Here is a 26,323-nt window from a genome sequence, read left to right on the forward strand (position 1 = left end):
CTAAATATTTCAAGGCGTATTTTGTCTCGCCAATTCGGCGCGTCTACGTTTGCAGTGGCTGATGGGAAATGTAGTTCCACGAACACAAAGAACCCCGACTGTTCTGTTTATAGAAATGACAGAGACCGTTGAACGCAATAACACCACAGCGACTGAGTAAAGCTGGGTGTGTCGGCTGCTTTCCTGGTGGGAATGCAGCACGGGAACCGTTTAACCGTCAGCTGTGATCGGTCTCTGGGACAGACGGGGGCAGCAGGAGACCGGAATCCGCGCGCCAACCTTCAGGCACGAGGAGCTGGGAAAGAAAAGACCACCGGCACGCGCACTCGTGGACGCGCACCGACACTAAATCCGCTAGAATACTAAAGCCGTCCCACACCAGGGAAAGATGACTGTTTTTAACCGTTTTAGCGGATAATAATACACGGACCAACCGTACGTGTTTTTTATACCCTGAAGCAAACTAATGAATTACTCCGTGGAAAGCGACTCGGTCATTTTGAAGGACTCTTATCCCGTGTTTTTTTGTCTTTTGGCAGAAGAAAGAGCTCCGCAGGGCTGTCGGGCCAGTGGGTCGCCAGGAGTTGGAACAACGACGAGCCTCCAGTAACACTTTTATTACTTTACAGCAACAGAAAATATTTTTTTGGACGAATTTTAAATACTAGAAGACGTCTAAGTGATCCGTTGGTGTTTTCAGGCATTAACAATGACCCGTGATGTGAGAAAGCGCGTTCAGTGGACCGTCCAGAACAGTGTCAAAGGCTAAGCTAGGTCTGAGAAAAGCCTTCATAGTCGTTATAACTAATGACACACATGGTCAGCCAAAGACCGACGCTGAATCCATACTTCTGTTAAAGTTGAATTCCTTCAGGAACTTTCCAGCAGAATAAACCACGATGTCGTTTTTTAATTTTCGTAAAATATTCAAATTGGGAGCGGAGAAGAAGAAGAAACAGTACGAGCACGTCCGCAGGGATGAAAACCCGGAGGAGATCTGGGAGATCATCGGTGAGCTGGGAGATGGAGCCTTTGGAAAAGTCTTCAAGGTAGGCATTTTGTGCTCCACCACCCATTCGTTGCTCTGTGCCACACGTCTCTTGCTCGGGTTTAATGATAGTGTTTCCTTTGGAGTGTCTCGTGTTTTTCCCACTCGCATGAACTCTTGGTTCTGGGGGCACCCTGCCAGCAGCAGGGCCACCTCAGTCATTTCCACCCCCTACACCTGCCCCTACACCTGCTCTGTAACAGCCAGAGATGGTGTCAGGTACAGTGCTGCTTTGATGCTCTTGTGCTGACAGGTTTCGGTTTGGATGTTTAGGTCCGTGGTTTGATTTGATCCTAGCTGGAGCCTCATTACCATGACAGACAGTAAATATTATCACACAGGAGTCCAACGCCAGGAAGTCTGCATGTTCTGTTTGCCCCCTTTGTTGCCGGATGCTATATTTGGAGACTTTTAAATAGTTGGATTTACCCAAGACTTCAGGCCAGTGTATCATACTTACGTTAAGCCTAATCTTCCTCCACATTCAGCCTCAGGGTTGCTAGTTTCCCAGCATTTCACCCGCAAGCCTTTCATCACTTATTTTGTCCTCATCTGTATATTTCTATATGCTGTTGTGATATTTTAACTGTAAATTTCCAAACTTCCTTTTACAGGAGTTTGCAGGGATAATGGAAATTTGACCATGTCAAGTAACCCCCCACCTTTTTTCCATCAGTCTGTTCTCATATGTATTGCACATTTAATATTATACACCTTTAAAGGGTGTAAAGTCGCCACCCCTCCATAATCCAGGTTCTGTTGGAGGTCTTTTTCTGTCAGACACCATCACCGTGTTCTCTAATACTGTAGGGTCCTGAGATATGACCAAAGCTGTGTCTTTTTTGATGGATTAAAGTCCTAAATGATCAGATTAGTTACGTTTGTTTTCTGTTGAAAGACAAACCAAAGAACTGTTGCATGTTTGTGCTGCGCTTCAGAGTCGAGCTGCAGGAGATCCACAAATAGTAAACTGCAGTTTTATGTTTATACGTCTGGGCTTTGGGCCATCGCGGTTATGCATCACATCACCAGGGCAGTACCCACACTCTGATTCATAGAGCGATACCAGTTCTCCATTCTGAAGAATGGATTAGTATTAGTATATTGTAGGGGGTGCATCAGTGTTTGGCACTCAGGTCACCAGGAAGTGGCTGAATCCCATATCGCAACAGCGACTTCATCGAGAGCTTCCTGTCTGCAGAGAAGCCAAAACAAACAGGAGAATTTTCCACTTTGGCGAGACGTGTCACATCTTCTGCTGACACTTTCAGACCTGCAGCACAGCCCAGTGTTTGTTTGTTGGTTGTTGAGCCATTGATCTCAGTTTGAGGTATTTCTCTGAGGTCTGGGGTCAACAGCACTTCAGATCTAATATAAACCACCTCTGGCCTCCTGAGTCTTTAGGACAAGTGTCTAGAGGAGTGGAAAGTTACTTGTTCTCATAATTTCCAAAAATATTTTAATCTTACAGGCTCAGAACAAGCAGACGGGCGTCCTCGCTGCAGCCAAAGTTATTGACACAAAGACCGAGGAGGAGCTGGAGGACTACATGGTGGAGATTGACATCCTCGCCTCCTGCGACCACCAAAACATTGTCAAACTGCTCGATGCTTTCTATTACGAGAGCAAACTGTGGGTGAGTAGAAGGATGTGCTGTGTGATCACCGTGTGACTGCCTAATGAGGGGGATTATGGATCCAATACAAAGCTTGCAGAATCACAAATTAGAGACGGCTAGATGTCAGTGCAGCTTTCAGGACTTACACCCGTGTCTGCTGCGTGCTGTCGGTGCGAGGCTCTTCCAGTGTTCGCTGCTGTAGTTTTCTTATCAAAATGTGTGGCCAAAGTTCACACGAGCTGCCGAAACTAAGAGCCTAAAGTGCTGTTAATCATCATACTGGTTTATAATCCATCCGCTTATGATATGAGCTCATATTTAATGCCTTTGTTTTCTCCCCAGCTATTTATGTAACACAGATGAGTGTGTTTTGATGACATTTGTAATTCAAGTGAAAAAAACCCATTTAGGTATTTTCACATCATAGAAGCTGATTTATGCATCGCTGTAAACACTGATGAGCTTTTCAGACGTGCTGATAGCACACGTGACTGTAGCCTGAGGACTGAGGCCATGTTCCTGGATAAATGTGCTGCTTGTGAGGGGGACTCATAGCTTTCAGTCACATGACTGATGCAGAGTACTGGAGGGGGAAAATGTGCATTAGTATGACACTGGGAATCATCTGATTATCAGAGCCGATATCGTCTCTAGTTGTTTTAAGATTTCCTACGTCATTGGTGACGGCTGGATTGATGCTCAAATCGTTACATTGAAGGAAGCCTAGACTCACTGTTGGCTATCTGAAGTGATTAAAGTCAGGCAAACGTTAATAATCAGCTGTAGCTGATGGGTGTGCTTCTCTAACAGGTCTGCGTAGGTTCTCAGTCATCCAGGTCCTGGTAGTAAACTGGACTTGTTTACATTTCTTGAAAGAAGTCCTGTCGCTTTCTTTCCCAGCTTCTTAGACTCTCTGGCAGAGACAAAGACTGAACAAGAAATCATCAGCATTAATAAGGGAACAACGATGGCATTGGCTACAAAGATACACTAATTACAAATGAACAGCTAAGTTATCAGACAGCCTCAGACGAGCAGAGAACATTCAGGAAAAGGATGAAGAGAAACCCTCACTGCTAACTAAACTAGCATTCCAGTGGCTTTCAAATTGTAGAGCAAAGCAGGCGCACCACAAGTATAAACGCTGGAAGCTCTTACCTAGACTGCATCACAGGAACTGCACAAAGTCAGCACCGAAGTTTTAAGTTAAGCTGCGTGTGTGCACGAGTGCAATAACCAATGCAAATTGGGTTACACTAAACAACGCTCTTTATTTATAGCACATAAGGCAACAACTTCACCAGAGCCACTGAAACACTGCAGCCTGCTGATGATGAACTCAGTCACTTGTCAGTTATTATGATTGTGTGTTTCCATTAACAGATGGTAGCTGTACTACAAGCACCTTTCCTCAGTATTGGTTCAGCCATGCTGCAGCTATTGTGGCTGCAGGCTCACCTCAGTCATTTGGGAGCTTTTCAAATCCAAATAAAATATTCAGACACGTCCCCTGAGCTGCTGGAGCTTATATAACCAAGCTCTAACAAACGGAGTGGCTGCTTTCGATTGAACGACTGTGGTTGTTTTGAAAGTCGATGTTCCTGTGAGGATGTGATGTCACAGGAAAATTATGAATTCAAGGTTTTTTGCACGAATCAAACAGACGTATGGGAAAAGGTAGCCTGCCACTTGCACCAAGCCTGAAATGTATAAGTTCATACTGAAACAGCTCAAGCACGTCTGATTTAACTCAGGAAATGTGAGTCTGCACTAACATTTCAAAGGAAGATTGGGCCTTCATGAGCGCTCGCGCTCACCTGTACATGTGAGCGTTCTGCCCTTTTCTTCCTTTTGTCCTGTGAACAAGAAGTGCCGCCTGATGGAAGCTGATGTCTGTCAGGTGCTGGACAGGTGCCACATTCATGCACAGAGGAGGTGGAGATGAAAGGCTTCATCCCACATTAACCCAGGAGGAGCTGGCAGGTGACGTTCTTGATAACTGCCTCGTGAATCGATGCCACCTGCTGACCTTTGTTTGTCTTTCACTGCGCTGTCTAAACTGAACACTTCCGAGGCTCTGCTTTGATTTCTGTGCCGCTTCCCGGCCTTGAACTTGCAGGTGAGATCACATCCTTCCTCTCTGTGCCACATGAATGGATTAGAAAGTATGCGGGTGTGCAGTTCTCCATGCATTCATGTATGTGTCAAATAAACAAATAGGAGAGGAAGCCACAGCCCTGGCCCACGATTCCTCTCCGCGCCGCCGCGACTGTGAGGACCATTGTGTGATAGCGGAGCCACTAAAACAACAACACGCCTACAGAGAAACACGAGAACCGTGCGTGTGAGCGCACAAGACCGCTCTGATACTGGAGGCATTGTGTGTCCTGTGAGGGCTTTGTTTTGGGAAGTGGAGCAGTCTTGAAGAGCTCAGCTGTCTTGGAGGGCTGTTCAAACTTTACGTTACAACCCGTCTTTTTTCCCCCTTCCTCTGTACTTCCTGAAAGATTTTCCATTTTTAACCTCGAGCTGACCCTGTGTGAAAAGTTTGGGCCATAGCCAACGGATCAACCACAAGTCGTTTCTCAATGGTTTCCAAAATTGCAGAAGTGCAGCTTTACTTCCTCTTCTGTGGGTGTGGCGTTCAGCCAAATGTTCCCCAAATCTCCGCAGGTGTGTGAGTGAACGTCACGCCACATGGCTGAGCTAAGCTCACAAAAGACGCTCCAGATGCTTTGTCTTACCTCCTGCACATCATCCTCATTGCTACCTGAGCCTCTGTGCCCAGAGATAATCCTGTTAGCAGAATAAGGTCTGGAAAGATAGCGATTAAGCAGGCTAGGTAGCAGCTGTGTGAAGCCTTTCCACAATGTGGCCCCAACTGGGCCAATCCTCTTACATCAGCAGCCATACTCAAAGCTCCTAAATGCCTTTAAGAGCTCAGAGTGTTTCATTCATGCAGGAGGCGGCGTTCATTCTCACAGTGGTTTCATCAGGGTACATGATGATGATGAGGAGGAGGAGCTCTGCTGAGTGTTTTTAATGTGTACAGTGGATGTTCCAGTAATATTTCTCTGAGCCAGCGTCTGTTGGGCCATGAAGGTGTTCCTCAAAGTCATTTACAGTAAATGTAAAACTTTCAGTTTTATATGTAAGAATAAAATTGCTGTGACGTCTTCATATTTAAAAAAGAAGCAGCGTCCTGGGATTTAATAATGTTATAACTGTTAGTGTACAATCCACCTTAACCAACAAACTATCTGAACATCAAAGTGAATCAGTGAGGACGCAGAAGGAAATTTCATCTTCATCCTGTGTGAAGCTCAGAGATGATTAAGTGTGACCACCGCCCCGTTTAACCCGGGAGAGCGGCGAGGGCGTGGAAGTCTGAACCAGAACCAGGCTGGACCTGTTTCAGCACTGCTGGGAGCTGTTGGCATGAAGTTGATCACACAGAGGTGATCGTTGCTTCTTCACTTCACTTCAAACTCCTCACAACGGAGGAGGAAACTGTGAGGAGTGTGACATAAAGCAGAAACGGAGACTCCTCTTGGGAATGTTCACCTTTTACTTTAGAGGTGAACATTCTCTGCTCACACTTTTTCAAGTTTCATTGCAGCTTATCGTTAGTTTGCGATTATCAATGTGTTCCATGCAAACTGTAGACACCTGCTGGTAACCAGTGCAGTCACAGGGAGGTTTTTAGTGTAGCAGCCTCTTTGCCACAGCCAGCAAACCTTCTCCAACCAGTCACAGTGTTCCCAGACAGGCTTCGTTACAGTGACCGAGGCCTTCACCCTGACTACAGCTCCACCTCAGCTTCACAGGTGAACGTAGCTGTGAGTTGTGGAAATCCAGTCAAACTGCCCACCATACTTTTTGCTGGCCCTGGGCCATCGGCTCAATGTTTATTATGTGGACCCCTGATGAGAAGCTTCCAGAGCCTCACAGCAGATTTCAGAGGTGACCGAGTTCAACCGGAGCCCGCCGCCTCGTCAATGACCTGCACTCTGTTGGAGATGTTCTGCAGCACTGTCCTCGCTGCACATAATGGTACACCGTGTGCTTTACATAAACAAATGCATGTGTTCACACTTCTCTTTCCTCGTGTTGGCAGATACTCATCGAGTTCTGTGCAGGAGGGGCCGTGGATGCTGTTATGCTCGGTGAGTCAGCATTCCCACGTTGCACACGGGTTATAACATTAAAGAAAGCTGCTCTCATGGCAGCGCTAACCAGCTAAGGGAAAAGAGCCAGTTTTAAACTTGAGACATTTCTCAGCAGGCCACCCACATGTTACAGCGTTCTTCTCCAAGACACTAAATGCAGCTTTAGCCCTCATTACCACCTATGATTAGGTTGCATTAGTATGTGAGGAATTGTAACCGTGCTTTCGTGTGACCCCCTCACCCTTTCCCCGCAGAGCTGGAGAGACCCCTGACAGAGCCTCAGATCAGGGTGGTGTGTAGGCAGACTCTGCAGGCGCTCGTCTACCTCCACGAAAACAAAATCATCCACAGAGACCTGAAAGCCGGCAACATCCTCCTCACGCTGGACGGTGACGTCAAGCTGGGTAAGGGCCAAGTGACACCCAGCTGTTAACAACAACAGTCCAGGATCGAGACTCTGACTCAGAGTGGAGAGGGAGAAACCTAAGAACTGAATTTGTGCTTGTTTCTCATGAGAAATCATCAGTTCAGTCTGACATAGATGAACCAGCATGAAAACTGTTGTTTTTTTATGGCATCATCTAGATTTTTCCTCTTTTTAATCTTTCTAATACAAGAATCTTGGCTTGTCTCATGACTCTGTGCAGCTTGTTCTGACAGTTTTTCCAGAAACACAAATATTCGCTAGAAATTTGACCTGATTTTTTTCTGCCGGTAACGACATGGTGACCTTGTGTCTCTGGAGGGAGGGGAGATGGTCACAACTAAAGGGAGATTTGTTTAAACTCCTTCGATCCTGCTGGTGCTTTGAGCTTCATTGCTAATGTGGTTTTATCTTTATGATTCAGAGAGAGGCACAGCTCCATCCAGATGTTTCGTTGAATATCTTCTGGCTTTTAGTATCTTCTTGTATTGTCGATGATGATGATGGAGGGAGTAATGCTGTAGGTCGACTCCCACGTCAGGAAGGTGTATTTGGGCCGTTCCCATCAGCGTTACGCTGACATCAGTAATATGATCAATGCAATGACAGGCTGATGGTTACTCACCATGCTGTGGGAATATTCTTCAAACCGCTTTGATTTGTTCTCATGCCGAGTCAGATTAACTTGTCAGGGACTGTTTCAAGCCTCATTGACTTCTCATTTTAACTGTCAGCTGTAGTTTGGCTGCACAGCAAAGGTCAGCTAGTAAACACCCATACACACCACTCACAACACACCACATACACACTAACAGAAGAGTGTGTGCAAAAGTTGTTAGTCTGCGATAAAGACTGTGCCTGGTTCAGTTCTTTCACACTCCTGTCCAAGCTCAGACTCTTCAACATGTTATATAACAGTTTCACAGGTGTGTGTGTGTGTGTGTGTGTGTGTGTGTGTGTGTGTGTGTGTGTTTGTAAGCGTGTATTCATATCTTTGTGGGGACCAAAAATTGGAAAGCCTTTGTAACAGCAGAGGCTGTTCGCTGGAGCTGCTCAGCGTCTGGGCCGACACCCTCAGCAGATGCAGCGCTGACGCTTACTTAAACAGGGATGAGTCACTGGGGAAATGACACACAGCAAGCATTTTGTCCAGTGACATAACACACACAGAGGTGCCTGTGCATCTGCCTGCTGGGACGCAGATGAGCGTGACTCACTCATGATACAAAGAATGATGCCTTCATGCACGTGTAGCTGCAGGATGAGGTTTTATGTCGTGTTCATGCCCAGAAATCTGTGATTGAACCTCTCAGGACCCGTTTTCCGTTTTGAACATTTGGCTTTTCAGGCTGCATTTGGAAAAGAAGTGATGACAGTGACATTCCTCTGGCTAATTTCTGGTTTTGCTTGAATCACATGACTTCCAGCGGACTTCGGTGTGTCTGCCAAGAACACCAAAACACTCCAGAGAAGAGACTCTTTCATTGGAACGCCGTACTGGTGAGTCAAATGTAAAACAAAAAAGCTTTTGCTTATAAAAACTGAAAAACACGCATCAGCGCTAAAAAGGGGGGAGCTCAGATTTATTTTCTTCTTGTGTCTAACTCCAGGATGGCTCCAGAGGTGGTGATGTGCGAGACATCCAAGGACCGTCCGTACGACTACAAGGCTGACATCTGGTCCCTCGGGGTCACCCTGATCGAGATGGCACAGGTTGAGCCGCCAAACCATGAGATGAACCCCATGAGAGTTCTGCTGAAAATAGCCAAGGCCGATCCTCCGACGCTGATGCAGCCGTCACGCTGGTAAAACACAACTTTGCTTCTTACTTCCTGCACATCTTCTTTATTTATGTTGTTGGATTTTTTTTACTGCTACTACAAAACCATATTATTTCTTAAAGTAGAGACACACACACACACACACACACACACACACACACACACACACACACACACACACACACACACACACACACACACTTAAATAAATAAATTCACAACTGTAGAAACCCAAATTATTTTTGCGTCAGGCTGTAAATGTGAACTTCTGCTGTAAATCTGGAGTCTGCATCATTTTATGACTTCCACCTTTAGGTCTCCAGAATTTAGCGATTTCCTGAAGCGCTGCCTGGACAAGAACATCGACAACAGATGGAGTGCGATGCAGCTTCTGCAGGTACCTTTGTTTCAAACATCTCTCCAGCTAAACCCCTGAGCACTTGTTTTCTTTTCCTTAAGCCCCACACCTGGACACTTGCATGCTGCAGCCCTCCCCAACCCCTACCCACGGCCCACCTGCCGTTAGAGCGTAAGCTGGCCGGCATCTGTTTACCTGCTCGGCGTCGGACTGACTGTCCCAGCGAGGCTCATCCCCGTGTGCTTGAGCTGACGTCAGCAGAGCGGGCTTTTCTTTTTCCAAAGGGTTTAAGGTGCTCGGCCACGTCTGAGCCACTTACTCACAGAGAGGACACGTCGGTACACACAGGCACACCGGAGCACGCCGAGGCTAACGGATTGTTCTGTGCGGACGAAGAGCTCAATGGGCTTAAAAATACAAAATAGCGGTCTGCCGCCGATGAAGGTTTTGATATCAAAGAAGTTACATATTCTCAGGCCGGCGATCGAATATGTGCAGCAGGTTTCTAAGCCGAAGAAGGTGAGCTGTAGCGTTTCTCTCTGAACAGCGTGCTGATCTGTTCGTTGGTTTTTGCGCTCGGACCGCAAGAAAGAAGAAGGGTGAAGAGTAAAAGCTGAAATGGTTATTTCAGGTTGTTTTGATGTACTGTGAAGAGTTTGCATCTTTGTCGGCAGTTAAAATGGAGAGTTTACCACAACATGTTCCCCCCACTGGGTGCTTCTTTTTTAAATAGTCTTCATTTCCTGTTGTGTTGTTTTTCTTTCTCTTACGAGCAGCATTCATTCGTGTCCAGTGTGGCGGACAGTAGGCCACTGAGGGAGCTGATCGCTGAGGCGAAGGCTGAGGTCACCGAGGAGATAGAAGAGCACAAAGAAGAAGAGGAGGAGGAAGAGACAGAGGCACGTCTGGTGAGTGGATATGGAACCTGTGCTGCAGTACTGTGAATCTGTGTGTTTGTAGGTGTGACAAATACGTGAAGCTTAATGCCAGAAAAGAGCTTCCTGCTGTTTCATTTCTTAACTTACAGCTGCACCTGCAGCTTATTTCAGTTATAAACCAGTTATTGATCTACAGCTTGCATGAAGTGCCTTACTTGGAAATGCATTTAAAGGATAAGAGGTGCATGCAAGTTCTAATGTCCTGCTGTTGCAGTGAAACACAGTGAGCATCCTTCTTTTTAGTGTTAGTCTGTCTGCACAATCACACCGACTGTGGAGGAGAATCTGCAACGTTGTCTAATGCAGCCAGGATTTTAGTTTATAAGGAGAACGGTCACAGTGAGTTCCAACACAGTAATTTGTCTCCATTTCCTCCTCCTCCTCTTCTTTAGGGTCATAAACGCGCTCCTTCTGATGTCAGCGTCGGCAGTTCTGAGGATGAGAAGATCCCCCTCTCTCCCTCCAGCCTGGAATCAGTCCCTGAGAAGGCGGAGCCAATTCTTCCTTTGCCCATACCTGCTGATCTCCCTGTGGCCAACCACGTGGTGAGCACCAGCTTCGTAGAGGAACCTGCTGCTCCTGCTCCTGCTCCCGCTGCAGCAGAGCCTGCAGAGGAGGCATTAAACACTCCAGTTAAGGATGAAGAGGCAGAAAAGAAGCCGGTAGAGGAAGAAGTTCCAGAAGTTCCTCTGGCTGATATCTCCCCACCAGAGTCTGAGCCGGAGACACCTGCTAAGGAACTACAGCAGCTGGAACTAGCTGTGGAGGATGAGAAGGAGGTGGACACAGCTGAGGATGAGGAGCGCTCACAGGTCACTGAGGCTTCTCAGGAGGAAAAGACGCCCATCACAGAGGAAGCAAACACTCCAGCAGAGAAGGAAGAGGAGGAGGAGGAAGATCGGTACAAGCATCTAAAAGTGACTCTGACACTACCAGATCAAGATAACGCTGTCCTGAAGGAGGAGGATGGAGAGAAGCCCACAGAGAAGGATGAGAAGACGGTGCCAGACAGAGCGAAGGACAACAAAGAGAGAGATTCTGATTCTGGAAACAGCTCAGCTGCAGATAACAGCAGCGTAGACCTGAATCTGTCCATCTCAAGCTTCCTGTCCAAAGCAAAAGAGGCTGGATCTGTTTCCATACAGGTAACGCACACAGTCCACACACTCGCAAAGACGAAATGTCACTGAGGATCTAAAAACTCTCCTCTGGGGTCTTTCAGGACACCAAGCGGCAGAAGAAGACGCTGAAGAAGACTCGCAAATTCATTGTGGATGGAGTGGAAGTTAGCGTCACGACATCAAAGATCATCACAGACAATGACACCAAGAACGAGGAGATGAGATTCCTCAGGTAGTCCTTGCTTTTGCATAAACGGCAGGCGCCACTTCAATGCAAATATTATGAAAATGAGTCATACAGGCAGCTTAGAGCACAACCCGACTGTGTCACGCTAAAAAATGACACATGATTAACATCCTCCCTCCTCCTCAGGCGACAGGAGCTGAGGGAGCTGCGTCTCCTGCAGAAGGAGGAGCAGAGGGCCCAGCAGCAGCTCAGCAACAAGCTGCAGCAGCAGAAGGAGCAGATCTACCGACGCTTCGAGCAGGAGACCACGGTCAGTCTCTCGTAGGCCGATGGTTATTCATCTCTGTCTCTCTTCCACAGCATGTCTTTATCCTGTCTTCCTTCTCTCACCCCAACCAGCAGATGGCCCCGCCCCTCCCTGAGCCTGGTTCTGCTGGAGGTTTCTTCCTGTTAAAAGGGAGTTTTTCCTTCCCACTGTCGCCAAAGTGCTGCTCATAGGGGGTCATATGATTGTTGGGTTTTCTCTGCATGTATTATTGTAGGGGCTGCCTTACAGTATAAAGCACTTTGAGGCGACTGTTGCGATTTGGTGCTGTAGAAATAAAATAACTGAATCGAATTTGCATTTAAACGTGATATAACTATAAGAAAAGCCGTTAAAGTTTAGGCCTCATCTGACCAAGCACGCTGATGAGTTCTCCATAAAGAGGAAGGATTTCCTGCATCAGTGTTTCAGAAACTGTCTTTGCTGTTTGAACGCTCACATCATTTTACAGCCTCACACCTGCAGTCGTGCTTGGACGTCGGTTTGCCTGATAACCTGCACACGCTCGCTTTATGAGCCGAACAGCTCAGTGATGATTAATGTTTTAAGGTCCAGAGTTTTGAATGAAAAGGTGAAATATGTGGTGTGTGAGCAGAACAGATACTCCTCACGCTCTGCAGAGGAATCTGGATCTTTTTGCAGAGCTCTCCTTGCATCTCATCACCGTTTCTCCTGTATGTTTAAAATCCAGCTCATTGTGTGGTGAAGTCAAATTTAGCTTTTTTTATAGTCGGCATAGAAAATATTCAAATGATTTGTCGCACACTATTAGTTGGCCTGTGTTAGACCTGTGTTCCTCTGTGAAGGCCACCCGGCCTGTTTATGGGGCAATAACACAGAACCTGCAAAGCTTGTTTCCCTTCCTGTGAAGGTGCTGCAGGAAAAGCTCAGTTCACTGCTGGAAGTGTTGCACCTGATAGTCTTTTGTTTTTTTTATCTGATGCAGATAATATTGCAGGTTTAGTAAGTAATATATACGCTCACGTTTGGATTCTCCATCTGAGGTGACTGGTTCCCGTCTGTCCTCCAGAGTAAGAAGCGACAGTACGACCAGGAGGTGGAGAACCTGGAGCGGCAGCAGAAGCAGACGATTGAGAGGCTGGAGCAGGAGCACACCAGCCGGCTCAGAGACGAGGCCAAACGCATCAAAGGCGAGCAGGAGAAGGAACTCGCCAAGTACCAGAACGTGCTGAAGAACCGCAAGAAAGAGGTTAGACGCGTCTGCGTGCCTTTCACCTCCACACGTAGCCCTCAGAAGGACGGGATAGCTTTCTATTTATAGTAGCTTGTTTTGACATTTGCAACCCACCCCATCCCCCACCCGCACACACACCCACTTCTCTGATCTGTCTTATAACAGCTTGCGTAACCTGTGTTTATCTTGGTGAGGGTTAACTCGGTCTACGCTGCCACCTCTCATTTACTTTCTCATCGAGTCCTAAACTACCCGCAGCTTTTTCTAATTTTATTTCCATGTGCTCCTCGCAGCTGGAGTTTCTCCAAAGGGTTGTGAAACATCTTAAAGACGATATTATCCAACCCCGTCTGTGGAGTTTGAAATCTTAAAAGCTGTTTTGAACTTGAACTTGTTCTTCAAAGTAAAAAAAGTAACAGGAAGTTGATATCTGACTTTCGTCTTTGAAATCCTGAGCCTGCTGTACCTGACACGGGTTCAGAGTGCTGGGATCCACAGGGAGCGGCTCACGGTGTGATTCAGTCCTTTCAGATGTCCTCGTGTACGTTGTGCAGGATGTGAACATTGCTCTGTGTCACTGACGCCTCCTCAGATCGTTTCTGGACTTTCATCTTATAATATTTCACTAAAACTCGACTGAAACTGTTTGGAAAAGCAAATCGGGCAAAGATACTTGTTGTAAATTCCTGTATTTAAAGAACGTTTTAAATCTTCCAAAAGGACTCCAATCATCTGAACGTGATGAAACGACGGCTATGACTCAAAGTCCAAAGTTCAGCTGCGGCTGGACTGGACTTTAGTCTGTGCTAACGCTTCCATCACAGGACGGTGCACCAAGTCACGTACTGCAGACAACATACAGAGAACTGATGTCATGCAAGACGCTGGCCATGTTTTTAGCTAACCTGAGCGTAACAGGCGTGCAGTCACTTAATGATTAGTGATAAGTAACACAGTAATAATGTGTTAAAAAAATTGTAATTCAGTTAAAAATGAACCAGGAGGCACCAGCACGGTGGAAAGTAGGGCTGGGTGTCGTCACTGATTTCTAGAATCGATTCGATTTGATTTGAATCTGGGAAATTTTGCCTCACACAGTCAGAAATATTATAATTCAGATCCTGCATCAGTACATTTCCATATTTTTATATTTATAAAAAGAAAACTGACACTTGTGAAACTTTGTCAAAGGTGTGAGCATCACAGCGAGGCCTTTGTGTCAAAGCAGCTGCGGATGAAACAGAAAAACATGAAGGAGATTTTCCTGGTCTGGGATTTATACAAATATTCTGCAGTCGATCAGAAACGAAAGAAAACCATGAATCAACACATGAACATTACCTGATGCTGCTGAAGTGAAGCCGAGCAAAGTTACAGACGTTTGATTAGAGACACAGTGTTTTGCAATTTTGCATAATTTTAAAAAGGAAAAGGAAAAAACGTCGGCCGACAGCCTGTAAACAACGGTAGACTTATGCGTAACAAGCAAGCGAATAATGCAGAAAACAGATTTTTAGACGGGAAACTGTTGTTGAAGTACGAGAGAGAGAGAGCTGTGCATGAGTGTGATTTTTATCATGGTGGAAGCAAAACTAAAAACCTGCAGCTCAGCGCAAAAAGGGCGTGAACACAAAGCGCGGACCCGCCGAAACATCAGAAATCAGCGCGCTGTCGGCCTTCAGCCCCGACAGTGTCCGTGCCATCGGGTGAGGAAGTCACATCTCACTGATTTTGTGAGGTTTAACCTGAGATTCTGGCGTTTCAGGCAAAATAATTTATATGAAAAAATCGATTCAGGATTTTAATGAATCGATTTCACGTTATCCAAGCTAGAATCGATTTAAAACCCACCCCTAGTGGAAAGGTCCAGTTTAGTGACTCCAGTTAGCAAAGCAGACAATCGTCAGCACCAGCCAGACGTGGCAGCTCTGTGTCTTTCAGAGCAGGACGAAGAAGAGCTAGTCGAAGTTGTGTAACAGCAGAGAAACGAACTCTAACTGGAAACACGAAAAACTAGACTTCAGGGAAAAAACAGCTGGAACCGATTATGTGATGTGCATGTAAACGTATCATACACAGGAAACGGCGCTAACAAGGCCTTCTTTCATCTCGATCAGAATTAAAACTTCACATAATTATTTTTAGTTTGCTCGCTCTAAATGAATAAAACAAACTGAAGCAAACACATGAAATAAAATCACTCTGGTGTCATTGCTCAAGATGAAATGCAGTCCACTGTATGGATAAAGACATAAATATGTCTGCTCTGTTTTCTTTAAGAGCAGCTCATTTTCAAACGTTTGGCGCATTGTGTGTCACCGTGCTGGAGTCAAAGATCATCTCCTCTCTGTTCACCGGGCCAAGTAGGTCAGATTAATGTGACAGGCAGGTGAAATGTCCTCTAAGGACAGCTGCAAGTGTCTGGTTCATCGGTTCAAACCACACTTAGCCTGTGACAGAGACACACGTGCGGTGTATTTATATCCTTGTGGGGACATCTCATTGACATAATGCTTTCCCTGGCCGCTGACCCTAACCATTAAAAATGAATGCCTGACCCCGACCCTGACCCTACACCTAACCATAACCTCATTGTAACCCTGACACTAAAAGGCCTTCAAACTTGTGAGGCTCGAGGGCTGTTTGTCCCCACAACTATAGTAAAATACCAATTTTTGGTCCCAATGAAGATGTTAATACCCGTACACACACACACACACACACACACACACACACTCACTCACTCACTCACTCACTCACTCACTGTCATGTGTGAATGTGAAGTTCCCTATTTAAGTCGTCCAGGGCGTTTGGATGATGATCACATGCTCTGTGATTTGCTGACATCATTTCTAATCTGGCTCATCCAGGAACAGGAGTTTCTGCAGAAGCAGCAGCAGGACCTGGACAGCGCCCTGAAGAAGATCATCCAGCAGCACAAACACGAGCTCGCCACCATCGAGAGAGACTGCCTCAACCACAAGCAGCAGCTGCTCCGAGGTAAACGTTCGGAGACAGATCACCATCTAAGGATGGACTTTAAAAACAGTTTTAGTCTTTTCCAACGCGGTCTGCTTGTCTGAGTCATGTGCACAGTGTTAAATTCGTCCCACCCGCAACAAATACTTCCTGTTTTATGATGATAAGCACGACTAAACGTAGTACTTAAACTTAACTAAGCCGATTACGTCTGTGTTTGAGTTCCCAGATGGTTTGGATTTCTGTGACAACTGCAGAAATCGCTCGTATGGCTGAGCTTTAAATGTCTCACTGCGACCATAAGCTGCACCCCCCCAACAGTGTTTTTCTAGTTTTTATGACTGTTTATAAAATAAACCGACTCAAGAAAGATGAATGTCAGTATTATATAACAAAGAGCATTCCTGCCCTGAGATGGTTCCTGCTGTGCCGACACTGTAAACCGCACTCAGACAGATGTTAGCAGCTGTTTTCACCTCAGAATATAAAAACTGAGGTTTCTGACCGTCACCCCTTCCAGTCGGAGCGAGGTGGACGGCTGCCCGTTGGCACAGACTGGGACTTAATCCCATGATTAATATTCCAGGAGCGGCACAAATAACACTTCTCAGAAATGCAGGTCACGGGAGGCTGCAGCTGTGCTTCAGGAGCTCAGGACGAGCTCCGGCTGGCAGCAGAGGTCAAATGTGAACCGTCATTAGTAAAGTTGACGCTGAGGTCTGGAGCCTTTTTCTCTAAGAAGGACAGATCTGGAGCTGCTTATGTAGTGAACGCTTCCTCTGTGCACTGCTTCAGCTTTGTCTTTTGATCTGTGTCCGCGTACAGCACGGGAGGCCGCCATGTGGGAGCTGGAAGAGCGCCATCTGCAGGAGAAACACCAGCTGCTCAAACAGCAGCTCAAAGACCAGTACTTCATGCAGAGGCATCAGCTGCTGAAGAGACATGAGAAGGTACGGCGTGGATGCTGCTGCTGGTTCAGTTTGTTAGGTGACCTCAGACGTGCACGGAGAAACATCGTCCACCTTAAAAGGACGAAAATCTGTCAGGTTCTCCTGATTGAGTCACTTTTTAGTTCTTTGATGTTTTTTCATTTAGGTCGAGAAGCTAAAGTGTTTGACTCGAGGTTTGTGTAAGAAAAACTGATGATTTAACACCGTTATTAGGAAAAAGGAATAAAGGAGGACAGATGCTTCCAGGACCCTCGTGCTAACCACTGTGCCACTGTAACCACAGCCGGTCCTTCAGCTTGTTCTCGAACCCCGAGAGTTTTACTTCTACTTCAGATCCCGTTGATTCTCTTTTAGTCGGCACGAGCTGCATCTAAGGTCAAGGTCCAATTTGTTTATATAGCACATTTCAAACAGCCGATGCTGCACAAAGTGCTTAACAATATGAAAATGGCATTAAAGTGTGAGGCTCTATCACCACGAGATTTGAGAGTAGTCCGTGGGATGGACAGATGGATGAAGAGCGAGTCAGTTTAACACTGCGCTCCCTTAGAGACTAAATGTCCAGCTTCTGAAATTCTGCTGAAGGTCACAACAAAACTTTACAGACACCGAGTGGCTCTTCCCACTAAATCCAGTGATTTCTAAACTCTGGCCTTTTGAACACATCAAATCCTCTGAACATCCTGTTCAGCTCTGTTAGAAGCTGAGTCGCTGGAGTGAGTGTAGGATTGTTCTTGAGCCAACTGCTGACGTCCTGCTGAACCCGTCGTGACTTTATCCAGCCTGTTCCTCTCTTCTCTTTGTGCTTCCTGTCAAACTTTTCCAGCCAACTTTACCGAAAGATGCACAAAACTCTGTCGTCTTTCTTGTTGCTACTTTTGATTCTATCTGAATGAAAACCCTCATGAATGTGTTTCACGTCGACCGTACAGGAGATGGAGCAGATGCAGCGCTACAACCAGCGTCTGATTGAGGAGATGAAGAACAAGCAGACGCAGGAGAAAGCCCGACTGCCCAAGATCCAGCGCAGCGAAGCCAAAACCCGCATGGCCATGTTCAAGAAGAGCCTCCGCATCACCGGAGCCATCATCAGCCCCGAGCAGGAGAGGGAGAAGGTCAAACAGGTGAGCCGCCGCCTTCAGCTCGGAGAGTGAAACGTTCCCTCAAAGAATTCCAGCCTTTAGTCAATAATCGCGTCTCCAGTTCGCAGCTCAGGAAGAGAAGAGGCAGAAGAACGAGCGGCTGCACCAACAGCAGAAGCACGAAAACCAGATGAGAGACCTGCAGCTCCAGTGTGACGCCAACATCCGCGAGCTGCAGCAGCTGCAGGTCGGCTCCGGTAACCACGCCAAAGTCCCGTTTGACAAAAGACTGCAGTAAAATAACGTAACTCTGTTTTTGCTTCAGAACGAGAAGTGCCACCTGCTGATCGAACACGAGACGCAGAAGCTGAAGGAGCTGGACGAGGAGCACAGCCTGGAGCTGAAGGAGTGGAGGGAGAAACTGCGACCCAGGAAGAAGGTAGTACGCAGTATTTTATTTGGCTATATCCTGATACATGATATATATCGCGATATTGAGCCCCAGTGCGTAAAAGGGCCCAGCTGCAGTTTAACCCTCCGTCCCACAATAACGTGGATTCAGACGTACTGAGACGTTTCTCTGGCTGATAGCTGCTGCAGCTGGTTTCACAGCTGGTTTCACAGCTGGTTTCACAGCTGGTTTCTTTGGTGTGACGTTCACGTGCTGAGTTTAAAACACTCTTCATGTTGCAGTGCATGACTTTTCAGCCTCTGGAATAAATACTTGGCTCTGCTGCCTTTTGTGGCAACAGTTTTACGGCATGCTTTTCAAATTATTGCATTTTGTTCGACATCTGAAATCCAAACGACTCCTGATGTCGCCATGTTTGTCCCTGTGTGGAAGGATAAACACTGGGTAGAGCATTTTCCGGTCGGGAGAAACAAAACTCAGTGAATTATGTGCAGACAGCTTAATATTTGCATCGCAACCTATTCTCAATATTTACAATGACGTCATTTTAACCATCGTTCGTGGAAAAACTCGCGATACATAGATTCGCTATATCGCCCGGCCCTACACGTAACGTCTAACAATGTGTTTAGGAAGGATTTAAAGGTGTGGACTGTGCGTCGTATCACCTCAGTCAGGTGACCCCACAGTTTACCTGAGGCTCATTACACGAAGGAAACTGAAGCATTTCCATGTGTGTGCTCTGCAGGCGCTGGAGGAGGAGTTCGCCAGGAAGCTGCAGGAACAGGAAGTGTTCTTCAAGATGAGCGGCGAGTCGGAGTGCCTTAATCCCTCCACCCAGACCCGCATCTCCAAGTTCTATCCGATCCCCAGCGTCCAGTCCACCGGCTTCTAGAGGACAGCGACGTCTGCACACACACGGACAAACGAACGGACGCACCGACGGAGGCGGTGAAGACGGAGCCGTGCTGCCTTTGACCTTTGACCTCTGACAGACTTTTCCTCTGTTTTCTATCAGGATCCATTTGAAGGAGAGTTCGTGTGAAGTGCTCAGTCTGACCTTCCTGAAGTATTTTTCTAAACAGTGCAGTGCCTGCAGAGTGTCTGCATTTAAATTCAATTAGTTCCCAATTTTATTTGCTGCTCGACGTTTTTCCCATTTAGATTTTTGCACAAAGGAAATGATGAAAACTAGTTTTACCACTAAATCTGAATAAATAAGATCAGTAAGCATCACTTTTAAGTGATGATGATGGAGAATGTATTGCAGGTAAAAGAGGAGCCTCCTGTCGAAGGGCTGATGACGTTTGATGAACTCGTACATATCTGTGTGCTAGAACCTTAGCTCGTGATCTGATGCATGACTTTAATGCAGCGTTTAGGAACTTTTACTGCAGGTTTTTCTTCAGAATGCCTTCAGTCTTGACCTCAAGACTATTAGTTGTTTAGGAACAAACCCTGTGAGGAGGGTGGAGACTGTTAGGAAGTCACTGTGGTGACAGGTGGAAAGCATTTACCCGTCAGCCGGGTCATTTTCCTTGTTGTTGTCTGTAGGAATGATATTCAGGGATAAAGAAGGAATACAAGCTGCAGTTTTTAAGACAAATGACAGGGCGATCTGATTTTAGGGTTAGAGCGAGCTTCCCTTCAGAGTCATCTCCTCGTGTTGCTCTGGATTATTTCTGCTCGTTTTAAAACGTTGATGGAAACCCCGTTTCCCCACAAACACTTCTGCTTCACACAGATTTGACTTTCACGTTCTCGCCTGTTTCTCAAATTATTTTCTTCCACATTCGGCGTTCGTCTCTCCTCCGCTATTGATTTATTGAAGGATGCTTTCACAGAGCTCACCACCTGTCGTCCTCGGCAGGTTTGTTGATGGAGGCGCTTCACACAGGCACAGTGATACAAAGTGACTTCCACTGCTGTAGAAAATAGTCCCGAGGTGCACGAGGAGATGATCTTAACTGAGAGATCGGTCAAACCAAGTCACACGACTCCATCACACCTCATATTTGCCTCGTCTGTATTTTTGCTGCCACATGCAGCTCAGCAGGTTCGGACTGTAACACTGTTTTAGCGACTAGCCTTAATGCTACAGACGTGGAGACCCTGCATACCTGTTGCGACTGCCTTTGAAGGAATTCTGAAGCTTATTAACAGTTATTGAGGAGGTGGGACGGCTCTTTATTAAAAAATGCACAACATGAGCTTTTTGCAGTTTTTTTATTATTATTATTATTAAATCTGATGTAATGTTATAAAAAAAATTGGACCTGACTGGTTTAGGCCATCTCCTCCTCTGATTGGTTCATTTGATCATCTCATCTTCTTTGATTGGCTGTTATTAGTTAGTCAAAGGTGTTTCATATCATATGTACAAAAAAACTAAACTCAGTGAAGGAGTGCTGTGCACCTTTTACAAAACGTCCTCAGCAGTTATTTATGTACGAAAGCTGATCGTCCACCACAAACAGTTACAAAATTCTGGTTCTTAACTTCTGAATGTTGATTATAAAACAAACAAAAAAACATCACATTTTATAACATGTATAGTTTTTAGAAGGCCTGTAGTGCTGATTTTCATTTTCATGTAAATAAACTTTTCTCTCTAACGTTGTGCTGTTTCGTTCTTTATATGGATCCCAAGACTTGAACCACAAACTCCAAAAAACATAAAATACTTGTTGGTCTGATGAGTAAAAAATGAAATGGTAAAGTTACCACTGAACACCGTCACAGATGACATGATTCAATACAACGTCCCTGATTTCATGTGTTTCATGTTCAAAACACATTTACAGTTAAAACACCAGCGAAACAGGAAACTACTTTCAGCAGCTCAGGCGTCAAACACCAGCATTCCTCTTCCTCCTTTTACTCGTCACTGCGAATTCTCCTGAAACAGCAGAAAACCTTCAGTTAAAGTCACTGAAAGAAAATCGTTCCCACAAAAACATTTCAGTCAAAATTCTGTGTTTTTCACAGACTGTGGAAAGAAAAACAAACAGTTCTGGGTCTGAAAAAGGAATTGGTGTAGAGGTTTAGACATCTGCTTGTCTAGCAAAAGGTCGCTGGTGTTATTCCAGCAGGAGACACAAATGCCTTCCAGGTTGAGTCAGGAAAGTCTGCTGACTCAAACATGAAGCGTGTTGAGCCTGCATTCTCTCGAACGACCAGCAGGGGCCGACTCGTCCAGCTGCAAACAATCAGCCTCCAGAGAAGAAAAGTTCAGCTACCACTGAAATGTCAAATAAGCAGCATTAAAAAGCATGTTTGTGGCTTTTTGTTATGTTAGCGTACCAACCAGTGGCTGATGAAGGCTATGCTGAACATTTACACACAGCTTATTGCTGCAGAAGCAAAGGTTCGCAGTAACGACTGCATTCAGTGAACATTGTTACCAGTTTGACAGTTTGTTACCCCGAGGACGTTTCAAGTCCCGCCCTTTCTCAGACTCCTCCCTCACTGACAGCCGTCAGCTCGAGGCTTCATATCAGGGCTTTACTGCATTACCATGCTGCCTACGTCCTGTTTGCTCACTTTGATGAGCTGTTTAGTTGAGTTTAAGAGAAGTGAGCACTTTGCCAGTTTTGGTGAAGTAGCTACAGAAATGTCAACAACATCAGAAGAGTCTGGATGGATGAAAGGCACAACAGGCCAGAGGAAAACCTTTAACTGTTCTTTTAAACTCCCACGAGCAACACTGACCTCTGTCCCCTTTTGGGCCTCTGTACACGTCATGTCCAGGAAGGCCTCGCTCACCTGTGTCCACACACACACAAAAAACACATCTTAAGATTATAAACCGATGCGTTGAATGTTCTGACACTACCAATGAAGTCCACGATTTCCTTTTACTGCACCTCTCTCTCCTTTCAGTCCTGGAAATCCCCTCTCCCCCTTCTGGCCTGGTCTCCCAGGTGGTCCCACGATGGCTCCATGAGCTGTGGAGAACACACTCGGTGGTTAAAACACATCCACATTCTGCTGTACCATGCTGCTGCTATATGTCCTTTACTTTTTATATATTCCACTAAATCAGAAACGTTGGTGTCAGAACCAAACAGTCTGCTGTATCCTGGTGGACCCGGAGGTCCCGGTGGCCCCGGGGGTCCCTGGATGACAGGTTCAGTGTCACGGAGGAGACCACGAGCTGCGACCGAGAAGAAGAGAAGTGTTAACCAGCAGTCCTTTCAGACGTGCTTTACTTTGGCCCGATAGGACAGTCACTCACATTTGATGTATTCCACCAGATCTGTGGCGTTTCCATGGGAATGAAGCCAGTGGCTGTATCCTGGATGACCTGGGGGACCTGGGGGCCCTGGAGGGCCTTGAAAGACATGTCTGTACTCCCTCATAATGTCCCGCACTACACCATGAGCTGCAGATCAAAGGAAACGGTGATACAAATGTCACGATTTAAGAGTGTTTAACATTGTTTATTTAAAAAAACGTCCAGCAGGGGGCAGCACCTCTGGATACAAAACAAAGCCTCACACATTAAACTAGCATCTTATAGCTTCAACACAAGAGTCCACAAATCCGCCAGTAGTATCACAGTGGACACACCATTGTTTATGGGCTGTCTGTATCTCCCGAGGTAGAGCAGCTCATCTACTAATCAAGTTGGTGGTTTGATCCCAGTCTGCATGCCAAATATCCGTGGGAATGATATTAACCCCATGTTGCTCTCTGATGCATCCATTAGAGTGTGAATGTTAGATATAAGTGTTGTATTAAGTACTTTGAGTGATCAGAGTAAAAGAAAAGTATATAAGAACAGTCCATTTACCATTTTATATACATAACCGTGCACTTCAGCGTCAGTTATAAAGGAAACCAAAGGTCAGGTTGACTTACATTTTAAGTATTCCACCACATCCATGACATTTTGTTGGGAACTAACCAATCGGGCTTCTCCAGGCATTCCTGGAGGTCCTTGAGGTCCTTGAACCACACGCTCAGAGTGGCTCATGGCATCATGGAGCAGACCGTGGGCTGCATGATTTAAGAAAATGTGTTTAAACAGATTCAGTCTGAAGTCAATCATATTTTTTATAAAGTGTGGCGGCCACCTACATTTGATGTAATCAGTTACTTTGAGAGCCATACTGGAGTAGTCATCAGGCAAACCTGGCTCTCCCTTGTGTCCTGGGGGTCCGGGAGGACCTGGCGGACCAGGAATTCCAAACATGGCGGCACTCGCATCATCACCTGGAGGAAAACACAGCACAGTCTAAGTTCATTAAACTGTAGCCTCTTCTCTACCCACGATTCTCTGTAACACCTGTCACCATCTATTCCCCACAAAGACGTAGAACCAAAGAATATCTGGATTTTAAATGGGCGAAGCATTGCTTTAAACTCACTCTTGGTATATTCTTGCAGTTCAGCTGTGAGTGTGTCTCTGTTGAGATGGTCAGCAAAAGTAACCAACCCACTGATTGGTCCAGGGGGTCCCTCAGGTCCAGGGGGACCGGGTGGGCCTGGAGGACCTTTGAAAGCAACATCTGTAGGAGGGCAGTGGAGAAGAGGACCAACAGTGAGACGCAGTTTCTCTCTTTGAGAAGGTGGAGTGAAAGATTTCTGTCAAACTCACTTTGCAGGTAGTCACGAATGTCTGAGCTGATGTATTTAAAAAATCCAGGTGGTCCAGGTGGACCTTCCGGGCCAGGTGGACCTTGTGAGCCAGGGATACCCGGGGGACCAGGAGGCCCCTGAGGGCCAACTAAAGTTTGATACCCATCTAGTTGGATAATATATTTATTGGATTAATAATGGTACTAAATCACGGTGAACTTGAGGTATCTTAAAGTCGATCTTGGTCACATTGTTTCACCCAGACCAAACCATCTGGTCTAACTGCAGAGATTTGTGATGCTTCTTACCTGGTAAAAAGTTTCCAGGAAAACCAGGAGCTCCAGGTGGTCCGGGAGGTCCAGGAGGTCCAGGGACAGCAAGCGCCTCCCTCTCTGCAGAGAGACCAGGATTATAGTCAGACACAACAGAGGACCTTTTTGGTAGGTCGCCTGTAAGACTGTCACACCTACCAGACATCAAACTCAGGACCCGTTCAGCCACCTCCTGTGTGTTAAAGCTGTAGCTGCCATAGCCTGGAGCTCCTGGAGGTCCCTGTGGACCCGGAGGACCACCAATGTATCGCCTCACGTCCTCTCCTGGAAACAAATGATAGGATTCATCACTTTTAGATTCTCATGAAACAATTTTGAATTTCTTTCATTGTAGCAGATGTTGCCTGTGTAGCAGAGACTTACTCTGTAAGAGGCTGATAATGTCACTGAGAGAGACGGAGCCAGGTGGACCCGGAGGACCAGGAGGGCCTGGGGTCCCGTCATAACCTCTGCCTGAACCTGAAACAGCAACAGTTACGGACCTTCACTCACACGTCTTGTGTACCATCCTGTGGAGCATTATCATGTGATTGACCATACTGTGGATGTAGGCCATGACTCTGCTGGCGACATCATCAACCAGCCCGTCCACTGCATGTCCAGGTGTGCCTGGTGCCCCCGGAGGCCCAGGAGGTCCAACGAAGTACTCTCTGATGCCACCACCTGATGTCAAAGCACATTTATTCAACATTTTTATCCATGTGTAGATACCGAGTTGAAATACCAGGTTCAAACATAGTTGCAAGCAGCGACAAAGTAGAATGAAAGCTACAAGCAGCCATGCAGTTCAGCAGGGCGCCATGTCCAAAGCGAGGCTGAAAGCACCTTTTGCTTTTCGCAGCACCTCCCAGTGTTCAGGTGATGCTCATGAGGGGGCGACAAGTCCAAGATCGTGGATTGGAAAATATTTAAACTCAAAGAATAACAAAGTGGACACATGACAACTGACAGCTGGTAGTACAACTTTTCATATCTTGGTCTTTAAAGAATTATTTTTTAATTATTGCTGCATCCTTTTTAGTTGCACGATGTTTTGTGCCATCTTAAAATGTGATTCAAGTATATGTACCCAATTGGAATTTGACAAATACTTCCAATTTTCCCAACTTTGTGGCTGATTTATGTTAGCTGTGATGGATGAGGACATTAAAAAATGAAAAATCTAAACCCTAACATCTGCGAGGCTTGGCCCGAAGATCATCTATCCCAGTTTTATCCCAACTGTGACCTTTGAATTTTTCTTTAATCCCAAATTTCATTTCATTGGATGCTTTAGAATCAACACGATCCAAGGATTCCAAGTTTCGTCATTTGTATAAAGCAGACCAAAATTACATGCATAAACACAAGTCCAATTCTAGCCCATAGGTGGCGCTGGAGTGCTTGAGGCGCAGATGTGAAGCTTGGTGGAAAAAAACAAACCACACACAAAAAAACAAAATCAGGAACTTTTTGCCAAATTTGTTAATGTTTTAGTGTCTGCCATGGACTCCAGGGGGAGATTCAAAGAAGAAGAATTTGATGGAGATGTATAAGAAAAGGGAGAAGCAGCGTGCCTGCGCAGCTTTGCCAGTGCACAGCTTACTCTTAAGGAATTCTGCAATGCATGGGGTCAAACCAAGTGATCCCGATCCAGGACAATCTCTTCCAGGTGGACCGGGCGGTCCAGGTAGGCCTGGGGGGCAATGATTGAGCAAGCTACCTGGTGCGATAACACGAATTCCCAGAATGTCATTTACATGCAGACAATGAGCTCAAATATCAGTTTAAAAATATTTGCTAATGACAAGAACATCTACATCTTCAAACGCTGGCCGCGCA

At 46.0% G+C, this 26,323-nt stretch overlaps 2 protein-coding genes across 18 annotated transcripts in view; one reads left to right on the top strand and one right to left on the bottom strand.

Annotated features, from left to right (window-relative positions):
- Positions 1 to 21,202, top strand: slkb (STE20-like kinase b). The gene is made up of 19 exons (XM_040033552.1): positions 1 to 435; positions 540 to 1,049; positions 2,520 to 2,684; positions 6,784 to 6,832; positions 7,090 to 7,239; positions 8,687 to 8,759; positions 8,870 to 9,064; positions 9,356 to 9,437; positions 10,175 to 10,306; positions 10,729 to 11,481; positions 11,559 to 11,689; positions 11,831 to 11,954; positions 13,000 to 13,179; positions 16,035 to 16,164; positions 16,969 to 17,093; positions 18,026 to 18,217; positions 18,297 to 18,422; positions 18,501 to 18,614; positions 19,336 to 21,202. The coding sequence occupies exons 2-19, from the start codon at positions 900 to 902 to the stop codon at positions 19,480 to 19,482; spliced, it is 3,018 nt and encodes a 1,005-aa protein (XP_039889486.1). The 5' UTR covers positions 1 to 435; positions 540 to 899; the 3' UTR covers positions 19,483 to 21,202.
- LOC120734622 (collagen alpha-1(XVII) chain-like) overlaps positions 20,799 to 26,323 on the bottom strand; it is a 22,560-nt gene continuing 17,035 nt past the window's right edge. For 16 of the 17 annotated variants that reach the window (XM_040033524.1, XM_040033527.1, XM_040033525.1 and 13 more), the window contains 14 exons: positions 26,088 to 26,204; positions 25,043 to 25,165; positions 24,866 to 24,961; positions 24,641 to 24,766; positions 24,479 to 24,562; positions 24,190 to 24,336; positions 23,960 to 24,100; positions 23,670 to 23,804; positions 23,451 to 23,588; positions 22,825 to 22,971; positions 22,609 to 22,743; positions 22,454 to 22,534; positions 22,299 to 22,352; positions 20,799 to 21,486 (listed from right to left, as the gene is read on the bottom strand). In XM_040033524.1, coding sequence (XP_039889458.1) covers positions 21,437 to 21,486; positions 22,299 to 22,352; positions 22,454 to 22,534; positions 22,609 to 22,743; positions 22,825 to 22,971; positions 23,451 to 23,588; positions 23,670 to 23,804; positions 23,960 to 24,100; positions 24,190 to 24,336; positions 24,479 to 24,562; positions 24,641 to 24,766; positions 24,866 to 24,961; positions 25,043 to 25,165; positions 26,088 to 26,204 — 1,574 coding nt within the window. In that variant the 3' untranslated portion in view covers positions 20,799 to 21,436. The remainder of the gene's footprint in view (positions 21,487 to 22,298; positions 22,353 to 22,453; positions 22,535 to 22,608; positions 22,744 to 22,824; positions 22,972 to 23,450; positions 23,589 to 23,669; positions 23,805 to 23,959; positions 24,101 to 24,189; positions 24,337 to 24,478; positions 24,563 to 24,640; positions 24,767 to 24,865; positions 24,962 to 25,042; positions 25,166 to 26,087; positions 26,205 to 26,323) is intronic. The other variant, XM_040033539.1, reaches the window with a different exon arrangement.

This window comes from Simochromis diagramma, unplaced genomic scaffold (assembly GCF_900408965.1).
Source record: "Simochromis diagramma unplaced genomic scaffold, fSimDia1.1 OVJJ01000571.1, whole genome shotgun sequence".
In the NCBI taxonomy this organism is placed as follows: domain Eukaryota; kingdom Metazoa; phylum Chordata; class Actinopteri; order Cichliformes; family Cichlidae; genus Simochromis; species Simochromis diagramma.